This window comes from Malaclemys terrapin, chromosome 2 (assembly GCF_027887155.1).
Source record: "Malaclemys terrapin pileata isolate rMalTer1 chromosome 2, rMalTer1.hap1, whole genome shotgun sequence".
Taxonomy (NCBI): Eukaryota; Metazoa; Chordata; order Testudines; family Emydidae; genus Malaclemys; species Malaclemys terrapin.
Window position 1 is genome coordinate 202572584 of NC_071506.1, and position 12778 is coordinate 202585361.

General features: G+C 38.2%; 1 protein-coding gene across 10 annotated transcripts in view; it reads right to left on the reverse strand.

Annotated features, from left to right (window-relative positions):
- The window catches only part of ARPP21 (cAMP regulated phosphoprotein 21), a 256240-nt gene that overhangs the window by 84030 nt on the left and 159432 nt on the right, over positions 1–12778 (reverse strand). For all 10 annotated transcript variants that reach the window (XM_054019424.1, XM_054019430.1, XM_054019429.1 and 7 more), the window contains one exon: positions 8931–9160. In XM_054019424.1, the coding sequence (XP_053875399.1) occupies positions 8931–9160 (230 nt within the window). The remainder of the gene's footprint in view (positions 1–8930; positions 9161–12778) is intronic.

The following is a 12778-nucleotide window of genomic DNA, read 5'->3' on the forward strand; positions in this document are numbered from 1 at the left end:
CAGCAGAGGTAGCAACAGCGTGTAATCTGTCAAATCTTCCTGCAGTAGCTTTTGTAAATATAGGGCATCTCTGTGGAGTCCCCTGTTGTGTAAAATCTGAGTTATGTTTTCATCAAGGTCATCTTCATGCTCACAGCAAGTTTCCACATGCATAACTGAATGCAAACAAAGAAACAACAATCTTTCTGAAGATTCCAGTGACTACCATTGGACTGCAGGGGCATAAAACCCCCTCTTCTCAAATCAGTCAATCAATCAACCAACCAACTAACCAAGAGGCTAATGAAGGTTGCAGAAGAATTTCCACTATGTATTCTGAGACTGTGCCAGCTATTCCTTTTTCTTTCCCAACAAAGGTCTATATAGTTTGTTGAGGAACTATACATCAGAAATTTAGGATGTTTACTCCTGAGAAGTTGTTTCATTTTATCATTTTGCTTGTACAAATGGCACACATCTCCTTGGATGGGAGAATTCTTGGATGGCACATTCAGCAACTTGAAGACAGTATTCTGCTCGTTTACGTTTTTTCAGATGTAGCATCAATAACATTCCTGCTTAATGCATTTTTCTCAGAATAGAATATATAGCAATTATCAGATCTTTTCCCATATATAGCCACCTTGTGTTAATTTCAGTGTTGATTCTTTCTTCTAGTTCTTGCTTTACTTTTTTCCTCTTTTTTTTCCACTTGCAGTATCTCATAATGGATCTGTAATGTGAAAGCTGATAGGCCTCTATCAAAGACAAAGTGAATCAAGAGAGTTCTTTATTATTACTAATAAACATTTAAGTGATGCCCACAGGCCCCAATCAGGATTCTTTAAATTGCTAGTTTTGTGCTACATTGAAGGCAATATCGTTCACGTAAAAGAAGATTGCAAGTTTTTTTATGAAGTTTGGGTCTTTGTCTTTCAGATGTTTTTATGGCATAATCGCAGATTGATCTTTACCATTTTGTGAGAGTATAAGAATAAGTAGAAAGTTCTCCTCTATTAAGCGGATATTGAAGAACTGCTGGAACAGGCTTCGAACAAGCACTTAAGTTATTGTGATTGCTATATTTACATTGGCTCACTTGCAGGATCATCAGTGATCTGCTCGTCTACCTCAATAGTTTCATTCAGTGGCACAGCTGATCTTGAAGAAAGAAACAAAATGTCTGAACCTTTGGAAAAAAGCATTAATCCATTCCAATATTTTTACTTAACAACTCTTGAGCATATTTACATAATACTCTATAAGACTTATCTGTTTTCATTATTTCTTCATTACAATGACTTATTTCCTACTATGTCATTCAACTCTAGCCATCCTGGGTCAGTTAAATTCAAACACTGATGTTTGGTAATAAATAAAAACTATTTCTCTTTTGCTGTATTGGTCAGTAGCTTTCACATTTACTACAGTTAGAATGAGAAACAACCATCTAATACATTGAACATTCTGAAGATTGGAAAAATAAGACTAACTTTAGTCAACCTTAGATGGAATCATGTTATCAGATGACCTGACCACCTTCCAGAAGTTTTGAGATTCTAACAAACCAGACCTTACTGATCCACAAGTTCACCCCTCTCTTCAGTAACTAATGGCTAATGGATAGAATCAACAGCCATGTACCTCTTGCCAATCATCAATGTCTCCACCTTTATGCAATTCCCCTTTATGCTTTTTGATAGTTCTAAAACATTTTTAAGATTTCGTAACAGGCATAACAAGAACCTAGATGTTCCCATCGCTTCCTTATTAACCTACATTTAGATGAATTATATTCTTATAAGTACCTCACAATGATATTGAAGTTCAAAAAGTGATGATGATGGGGAAGAAACAGGGGGAAAAAAACTAGTATTTTTTGGGGGTGGGGTGGGGGGAAGAGTCTAGAGAGAAAACCTGGCAGCTTTCTCCACAAACTTGGTTTTAAATGACCCACACAACAAGGTTCCTCTCACTTTCCTTGAGTAACTATTTCACAGTCCATTTGATCTTACCATTTGAACTCCTCCCCCACCTACCCCCGCCAATGTTCAACTTAAATTTTCCTTTGCTTGGTTTCATCTCTGTGTTCCTAATTTCACCTCTTGGACAAGCCTTATTAATTCTTCTACCTCCTTGTTGTTTACATACTTCAAAAGTATCTCTATAAACAGTGAAAAATACTCCCTTCCTTACCAGCTGGCCCATATAATTATCCACTCATTACTTGCCCTAAGGGGCCAATTTCTCAGCAGTGACACATTGTTCATCATTTTTGTAAGTACCATCCTCTTAGATGCAGTTTCACAGCACCAGAAAAATTGATTTGCTAGTTTTAAAAATTTGTTCCACCTAACTATCGTTCATTTTTATACCACTTTGGTATTTAAGTGCTGCTGTAAAAGTGATACCTGTCTGCAGCTTGTATTCTGGAAAGAGGAATGATGCTTCAGGCTGGTAGGCTTGCAGGTGCCCACACATCTACACTCCCAAGTTTATTAGGGGAAACATTTACCACATCACCTTGACTCGAGCAAATCATAAAGGAGCAGAAATCTGGTTCCAAAACCAGGCCGCTAAATCATAATTTACAGGATTCTTTATCAAAATGGTTAATGTTTTTAAATGCCTGCAGCATAGATTGTATTTGCCCTGCAGGACCTGTAAAGAGCACTCAACAACCTGGATTCGATTTTTGATCCCAGTTATAACAGTAGGAGTCTGGAGTAGCTCCAGTGAAGTTAATTGGCACTACAAATTTACTCAAATATAACTGTGATTGGAATGCAGCCAACTGTTCGTAAATGGAGGAGTGTTTATCCTGTACTAGTGTAAAATCGAAACTTTGCACCATAAAGAAGGATGCTAAAGATATATTTGATTTACGTCTTCCTATTAATAGCCATTTCTTACTTAATTAATATGCTACATATAGATATAGATAGAATGCATGTACGGTTTTCTTTTATTATATGACAAATAAAAATTATTGTAAACAGTAAAGGAAAAGTATCAGAGGAGTAGCCGTGTCTGACGAAGTGGGTATTCACCCACGAAAACTTATGCTCCAATACATCTGTTAGTCTTAAAGGTGCCACAGGACTCTCTGTTGCTTTTTAGTAAAGGAAAGGGTTGTCATCATACTAAGAGCCACATTTTGCCATCATGAGTGTGGATGGGAGCTGAATATCTATGATAGACAGATCCACATGCAAGGACATCTATTTCTCCACAAATATGCATGCTTAGACAATCCTGAAAAGAAGTCATTTATATTACAGAAGTCTAAACCAACTGAAGAGGTGGATGATGTCATAAATTGCAGGAATGCAACATGAGTAATCTGTTGAATTATTAACTCCTCCTCCCTGCCCCCACAGTATTGATTGATAGCTATAATAATTCATCTCTCGATATACATTATGCTTCATAATATATAAGCAATAGGTAACATGGTATTTGCAACATACAAACTGTGCTTTTAAATTAAAATGGATTTTTTTTAGCAAGTGTCACCGGAACAATATGCAATAAACAGTAAAAAGGAAAGCCAGCCATGTAGTGGATTTAGAGCACCTTGTTTCATTCTGAGAGCACAGCACCACCCTTTCTCTGCTGCCTTTTTGTTTTTGTTTTTTTTGCAATGGAGCACAGAGAAGGACATGTTCTATGTCCTATGTAAGGTGGGACCAGATGTCTGAAGCAATACAGAAGAGACAAAGAAAGGCCAGAAGGGACCATCAGATCTTCTAGCTTGACCTCCTATATATCACTAAACACCACTCAGCCAACCCCACCCCAAGCCAATAACCAGAAATTAGACCAATCACAACACTAAACGATTGTGTTGGCTGGTATTGTACTAATGCATATTTTCTCAAATTATCTCTGAGCATACACTAGATTTAATTAAAATCTTGATATTTTTCCAATTGAAGTTATTTGGTTGATAACATTGCTATGGCATCAGGATGACTGTCATGTGTTTGCAGTCTTGCTTAATGATTACCAGTCCTTTGATCTTTTATCTTCTTTTAGTTGATGATGAACTGTGTGACCTATCATTGAATGCAAGCTGGCTTCTTGTATATTGTACATAAATGAAAATGTGCTAACTGCATTATTTGTCTGCGATCGCAACAGAAACACATAATAAAGCCTTGAATGTTTGCTGAACAACAGGATTTAGTTGTTACTCTTGGGGGAATTCTGTGCCACTGCGCAATGCAGAATTTCACAGAATTTCCTGTTTCCCCTGCAGAATGTCTGACCGCCACTAGGGGCTGCTGGACTCTGCAGAGCCCATTTCGCAGTGAGCAGAGTGCTCAGTCCTCATTCTCCCGGGGGACTGGAGAGGGCCTGGGAGACCCAGCTCTGGCAAAGGGTGAGGAAGGGCAGGGACGCACCACACATGTTCCCCGACAGGACAGTAAAGAAGTTGGGGGAAGTAAAGGCTCTGGTGGTGCTGGTGTCTGGGCCGGGGGCTGTCCTGTGGCTGGGCTCTGTGGGGAAAGGTTGGGGCTGGTGTCTGGGGGCTGCGGCACGGCTGGGTTCTGGAGGGAGGGGGTTGCTGGTGTCTGGGTTCTGGGGCCCCTCCAGCACCCCACAACTGGAACTGGATTGTTGTAGGGGTTTCTTTAGCTCTCTACTCCAGGGAGAATCTTTTTTGCTGTTGTCTGTATTGTTGACATATTTGTTGACAGGTATTATTAAATAAATTACCAACACTGAAACTGGAGTGATTATATTGTGTTATTTTGACAAATAAAATATGCTGAATTTTGCAGAATTTTAAAATATTGTGAGCAGAATTATTATTTTTTTTTTTGGTGCCGAATTCCCCCAGGAGTAAGCTGTACTGCAATATTAGTAGTATTCCGTAAAATTAGATTACAGAATACTGAAAATGCCATGGCAAATATCACTACGTCAAGTGGTAAAAATAAAGTTTTAACCAGCTAGTCAATAGGCCAATAGTGTATGGAGGCTCTGACAGTTGCATGAATCCACATAGTGTTGTCTGTGGGTAAGACAGCAATATACTAAGGTGAATTTTTCCATTTTTTGGAATGCTCATTCTCAGCTGCCATATTGCCATAAAGTAACACTTCAATGATAACATCTGAATCTTTTTTTCCCCGTAGTCTTATTTCCCCTGACTGACGGCTTCACTTTATATCGTGGTTTTGAAAATGAAAGTTTATTTTGACATCCAGTATTGCTCTTTTTTCCTCCTTTTTTATGTAGTTTCTTTTTCCTTTCCTATGGCTTGACAAGCTTTCAAATCGAAACACTTAGATAATTTTTTTAAAAAACCCAAAACCTCCAAAGCACTTACAATACCTAATCACTCTGCAAAGAACATGGTATTTTAATACTACTGAAGTGTTTTTAATGTGTTAGAAGAGCTGTCAGTTGAAAGTGGGAGTTTAGTGAATATATAGTGCAGATATATTTAAAATTATTAGAGCTCTTCAGGGATTTTGCTTTTGTAAGTGCATCATTTGATATGATTGATTTCACCACTATAAAGGCTATTTAAACTATTAAATCTTTTGCAGTTAGCATGGGTCCAAATCTACCAAAGTGGATTTCCCTGACTCTGTTCAAGTGCTTTGTGTCTCTGCAGTGTACTGCTGCAGAGAAATGCAGTCAACACAGAACTGTACTACAGATCACACTGAGCTGCTGTGCCTCTCCATTAACTTATGCATATTGGGCTCAATTCTAAAAAGATGCAAAAATCTACTGAAGTCCTTGGATCTATGACAATTCACACCAGCTGAGGATCAGGCTCACACTATATTGTGTGCAGCACTGTACAATGCATTTATCAATGTGGAACTGTTAACTAAGGTTTGTAACCTGTCCTTTAAATTGGCTTCTGTACCCAACGACTGGAAGTTAGCTAATGTAACGTCAATATTTAAAAAGGGCTCCAGAGGTGATCCCAGCAATTACATACCGGTAAGTCTAACGTCTGTACCAGGCAAATTAGTCGAAACAATAGTTAAGAATAAAATTGTCCGACACATAGAAAAACAAACTGTTGAGCAACGGTCAACATGGTTTCTGTAGAGGGAAATCGTGTCTTACTAATCTATTAGAATTCTTTGAAGGGGTCAACAAACATGTGGACAAGGGGGATCCAGTGGACACAGTGTACTTAGATTTCCAGAAAGCCTTTGACAAGGTCCCTCACCAAAGGCTCTTATGTAAATTAAGCTGCCATGGGATAAAAGGGAAGGTCCTTTCATGGATTGAGAACTGGTTAAAAGACAGGGAACAAAGGGTAGGAATTAATGGTAAATTCTCAGAATGGAGAGGGGTTAAAAGACAGGGAACAAAGGGTAGGAATTAATGGTAAATTCTCAGAATGGAGAGGGGTAACTAGTGGTGTTCCCCAAGGGTCAGTCCTCGGACCGATCCTATTCAACTTATCCATAAATGATCTGGAGAAAGGGTAAACAGTGAGGTGGCAAAGTTTGCAGATGATACTAAACTGCTAAAGATAGTTAAGTCCAAAGCAGACTGTGAAGAACTTCAAAAAGATCTCACAAAACTAAGTGATTGGGCAACAAAATGGCAAATGAAATTTAATGTGGATAAATGTAAAGTAATGCACATTGGAAAATATAACCCCAACTGTACATACAATATGATGGGGGCTAATTTAGCTACAACAAGTCAGGAAAAAGATCTTGGAGTCATCATGGATAGTTCTCTGAAAATGTCCACGCAGTGTGCAGAGGGGGTCAAAAAAGCAAGCAGGATGTTAGGAATCATTAAAAAGGGGATAGAGAATAAGACTGAGACAAGGGGGACCATTTTAGTTGCCCTTATATAAATCGATGGTACGCCCGAATACTGCGTACAGATGTGGTCTCATCTCAAAAAAGATATACTGGCACTAGAAAAGGTTCAGAAAAGGGCAACTAAAATGATTAAGGGTTTGGAACGGGTCCCATATGAGGAGAGATTAAAGAGGCTAGGACTCTTCAGCTTGGAAAAAAGGAGACTAAGGGGGGATATGATAGAGGTATATAAAATCATGAGTGATGTGGAGAAAGTGGATAAGGAAAAGTTATTTACTTATTCCCATAATACAAAAACTAGGGGTCATCAAATGAAATTAATAGGCAGCAGGTTTAAAACAAATACAAGGAAGTTCTTCTTCACGCAGCGTACAGTCAACTTGTGGAATTCCTTACCTGAGGAGGTTGTGAAGGCTAGGACTATAACAGAGTTTAAAAGAGAACGGGATAAATTCATGGTGGTTAAGTCCATTAATGGTTATTAGCCAGGCCAGGTAAGGAATGGTGTCCCTAGTCTCTGTCTGTCAGAGGGTGGAGATGGATGGCAGGAGAAAGATCACTTGATCATTGCCTGTTAGGTTCACTCCCTCTGGGGCACCTGGCATTGGCCACTGTCGGTAGACAGGATACTGGGCTAGATGGACTTTTGGTCTGACCCGGTACGGCCTTTCTTATGTTCGTATGTTCTTATTTATCATTCATACAGGTGAGTATTTTCAAAGTCATTTAAGCACTACTGAGGCCATGTAGCTCCCACAGATGCTAACTACATATGTATGACTATATAGGGTCAGATACTATCTAGATGTGTATGACTCTATGCATAGATACTACTGAGATATGTATGACTATATTGGACCAGATTCGGAGGTCTTCATACAGGTTATATTCAAGTGGGATTTTACCTAGCAATAAGGACAGAGAAAAACTGAACAAGGATCTCAGGATCTGGCCCATAAAAAGCACAACCTTCACCTGCCACAGTTTTAAAAGACACCTGAAACCAGGGGCTTATAAAAATGTATTTCGGGTTCCCAGCCAGCTTTGTGACCAGCAAGTTTTAAAGGGGCTGCATTCAAACTAGTGTTGCTCCTTTAAAACTGGCAGATATAGAGACATGGCCAAAACTCTTCACTGCACTTTGATCATGGAGATGCTAAAATGCAGACTCCTTCCACCAGTCAGCTGGGCTTCCTGGTAGATCTCCACTGTGCTCCTGGACACGGCACCTGAAGTGCAGCAAAGAATATAGTACAACCTCAGGGGAGAGAAGTGATACTTGGCTAACCGAGGTTTGATGAATTTGGGTTAATTAACTAAGGTCTGTAAAACACTTTGAAGCTGAAAAGCGCTAAGTATTGATTGTCACTGGGGTTGTACTGTTTTTATCAAATGACCCAAACTGAGGAAGGAATTGGATGGGCTGATTATTTATATTACACATTTATACATAAATATAAAACATATAAAAGAGCTAAATGGCACGGTTTGGAGTTACGTAGACAATGCACCATGACTCACCCTTAAGTTAATATAACTGTGAAAGGTAAACACAAAAGCAGGAGAAAATTTTTCTCAAATTGTCATTTCATTGGAGCTACAATATAAAATGAAAAGCCTTCAGAATCCAAAATTCGTATTAGCTTCCATTACATCATGTGATCCAACATGAACGAGGCAGACTGGCTGCAGAGGCTCCACTCTGAGAAGCAGATGGCCACTTCAGAGGTCTGCGTTTCAGAAAAAGGGCTTTGGATTTTTGAGTGTGGCCAAGTTTTACAACATTCAATTCTCTGTGCAATACAAAAAAAAAACAAACAAAAAAAAGTGTTTTCTTTGCCAGAAAGGACTATCATCTTCTAATCCATAGCAACTGCATACAGTATGCAAGAATAAACACAAGTATTGTGCCATGAAGAACAATGAATACACAAATCAGGATTTGTTATTCATGTTTAAAAATTAAACACTGTAGACCCAGCTACAATATACAGGCATGCACACATACGCGGTACTTGCAGTAAGTACATACTCCACTTGTAATTCTTAATACAGAATGGCTGCAGACAAACACAATCATACTCATTTCTCATGTCAGACACACAAGCATTATGAACCCAATACAGTAGTAGCTACCTGTTTTAGACAGTTTGCCGGTACTTCTGTTACTTGATGAGCTATCTCCTCTTGTCAGAACAGTTATTCCACCAAAACTTGCTGTCTTTGTTATGGCTGGCTTTAAATTGCGATTGGAGCTGTCTGAATCTGTGCTGCTCCATGGCCTCTGGTGGTCTGTCCATTTCATTTCGTTCTCTGTACTGCTTTGCCGGCTGCCAGATGCCTTCCCTGTACTATCTCTGTTACCCCTAGAGCACCATCAGAAAAACAAAGATGCATAAAAATGACAAACATATTGGCAAAATTCTGCTCTTGGTCACAATGGTGTAACATCGGAGTAAATCCACTGAAGTCAATGGGGTGATTCTGAATTTACGAATCTAACGGAAGATGGAACCTGGCCCAACATATTCAACATAGAAACACTGCCATGCCATGTATATATATGCTTCTGGTGAAGTTATATATAACAACTTCACCAGAAGCATATACATCAGAAGAATTACACATGCATCTGAAAAATGTTTTCCATAAAAAGTGCTAGCCTTCTTCATTGACTCTGAATTACAGGGAAAAAATGGAGATCATATTTAGAGATTCAGCGGTTGAATAAATAATTATCTTCCCCTTACATTACCACATCGTGAACACACAACAAAAAATATATAATGTAAATGAAAAACTGAAAAGCAAAATTACAAAAGCTGCAATAGAAACATTTAAACAATACAATCTTTTGGATTCAAACTCTGGGCAAAACTATCTTTTCAGTTCTGCAATATTCTGCTCTCTCTACATGTATAGAATTCCCATTGACAGCAACAGGATTTCCATACTCCTGTATGGACTTTAGGAATCCATCATATTGCTCTGAGTACCTGTAGGGGAAAAAAATGACAAACTGTAAACCCATTTTTTAAAAACCCTGCCTGATGCTGTAAGATGCTGAATATTCTCAGCTCATAATTTCATTGGCACAAAGGGCATGTGTCATGTTGCAGGCAATACTTGGCATCTTACAGGATCGGGACTTTATTGTCTGAAAAATGACAGTTCTCAAGATAACCTCTCCTTAAAAACAAAACAACCTGTGAGAGAAAACACAAATCTGTCCAAAACTGAGACAACTATATTAGACCATCACGGCTCCCAGTGCTTCTGTGACACTGGTGACAATACCTCCATTTTCCCTGTCACTCAGACAAGACCAGACATAAGCATGATGGTGTACTGTTTTCTCAGAGCCAAGGCATAAGATGTGGCTCTAAGACTGGAAAGACTTCTGAAGTCAGTGGGCAAGGACCCACTGGTGATGGGGTGCATATCAGCAATAACTACACTGCTTCACGGGATACCTCACAGATAGGTGACTTCAGGGATGATAATGGAGAAGAATGTTCAATTGATCTTCCTGGAGATTCTTTGCATCCCACAAAGAAAAGAAGACAAAAGATCCTGTAACTGAAACTGCTGGCTAGGTAAATGATGTAAAGCAGAAAGTTCTGGCTTTGTGTTACATTGGTCTACCTTCTATGGGGAGAGAAGGCTGTACAGGATGGCCTCCACCTCAGCAGAAGACGTACCTTTATATGCATAAATTCAATTTATATTGTATTACTGAAATCTGGTGGGAAGATCTGCATGATTGGAATGTTAAAATCACTGGCTATCACCTATTTAAGAAGGATCATGTGGGCAAAAAGGGTATGAGAATGGCACTCTATGTCAAAATGGCATTATTTATTTCCAAGTTACTGACAACTCGGAAACAAATGATCTTGTATACTTACAGATCAACATTCTAACAGATAAAGAGCACTAGCTGGTGTCTGCTACACTCCATCAAATCACACTAGAGAACAGTGTGCACCTATCTATAATATGTACCAAAAAAAAAAAAAAAAAAAAAAGCTACATGATCATGTGGGACTTCAATTTGAGTGACATATGCTAGAGGCCTTAGGCTGCCAGTACTAAAATATCCTTGGAATTTCTAAATTGTATTGATGACAATTTCCTAACTTAGAAAGTGTTGCATCCTAAATGGGGGCATTCTATGTCAGACATCATCTTGACAGATAAAGAGGAACTGATCACAAAACTAAAAATTAGTGGTAGTTTAGGTACAAGTGATCATGACTTGATCACATTTATAACATGCAAATATAGAATATAATCCAAACCCATAATATATTTCACTTGGTGCTTTAAAACAGTTAATTTCATAAACCTGAAAACAATTATGAACCAGATCAGTTGGGAGACAGAATTTAAACAGAAAAATCTGACTGATAACTGGGAACTGTTTAGAAACATTTTACTAGATGCACAAAAAGCCATAATTGAGAAAGAAGGCTTCGCTGGTTAAAAACCAATCTGCCATAGAGGGAGAGTGATAGCAGCTAGAATATAACATATATAACACATAGAATACAGGGAACTTGATAGCAATGAATATAAATCAAAAGCTAGGAATTGTAGAAAACTGACAAGGGAAGCAAAAGGACATAAACAGAACTGTATGGCCAGCAGAGTTAAGGACACTAAGAAGTAGTTTTATTAAGTATATTAGAAACAAAAGGAATCCCAACAATGTTATTTGTCCATTCCTAGATGGAATGGTAGAAGTGTCAATAATAACACAGAAAAGGTAGATGTGTTCAATAAATATTCATGTTCTGTATTTGGTAAAAAGCAAGATGATGTGATATCACGTGATTATGATGCAATATTTTCCATTCCAACAGTAAATAAGGAAGATATTACACAGCAGCTACTAATGCTAAGACATTTTAAACTTGCATCTGGATAACTTACATCCAAGAGTTTTGAAGACCTGGCTCAAGTGTTCTTTAGACCATTAATGTTGATTTTCAATAAGTCTTGGAATATTGCACAAGTTTCCAAAGACTAGAAGAAAGCTAATGTTGTGCCAATATTTAAAAAGAGTAAATGGGATCCCCTAGTTTATTATAGGCCTGTCAGTCTGACAGTGATCCCTGGAAAAATAATGAAAGTGCTGATATGGGACATGATTAATAAAGAATTAAAGGAGGGTCATATAATTAATGCTAATCAACATGTGTTTTTGGAAAAAAAATCTTATCAGACTAACAATGTCTTTTTTTATGAGAATAAAAGTTTGGTTAATAAAGGTCATAGTGTTGATGTCATATATTTAGACATCTAAGGCATTTGACTTGGTATCACACAACACTAATTAAGAAATTAGAAAGATACAAAATTAACATGACATATTAGTTAACAGATTAATAACTGGCTAACTGAAAGGTAAACTGGGAATCATCATCCAGTGGTGTCTTTCTACTGGTGTCCTGCAGTGATTGGTTCTTAGCCCTACACAATTTAACATTTTTATCAATGATTTGGAAGAAGACAAAATTATTACTGACAAATATTGCAAATGACAGCAGACTGGGGGGAGTGGGGTGGTAAATAATGAAAGGGACAGGGTCACTGATACAGAGTGATCTGTATTGCTTGGTAAACTGGGCACAAGCAAACAATATGCTTTTTAATATGGCCAATGTAAATTCATACATCTAGGAACAATCAATGTAGGCATTATTTACAGGATGGGAGACTCTATCCTAAGAAGTAGTGACTCTGGAAAGGGCTTGGGTGTCATAATTAAGGCCCTACAAAATTCGCAGTCCATTTTGGTCAATTTCACAGTCATAGGATTTTAAAAATAGTAAATTTCATGATTTCAGCTATTTAAATCTGAAATGTCACGGTGTTGTAATTGTAAGGGTCCTGACTCAAAAAGGAGTTGTGTGTGTGTGTGTTTGGGGGGGGGTGGTCGCAAGGTTACTCTGTGTGTGTGTGTGTGTGTGTGTGCGGCG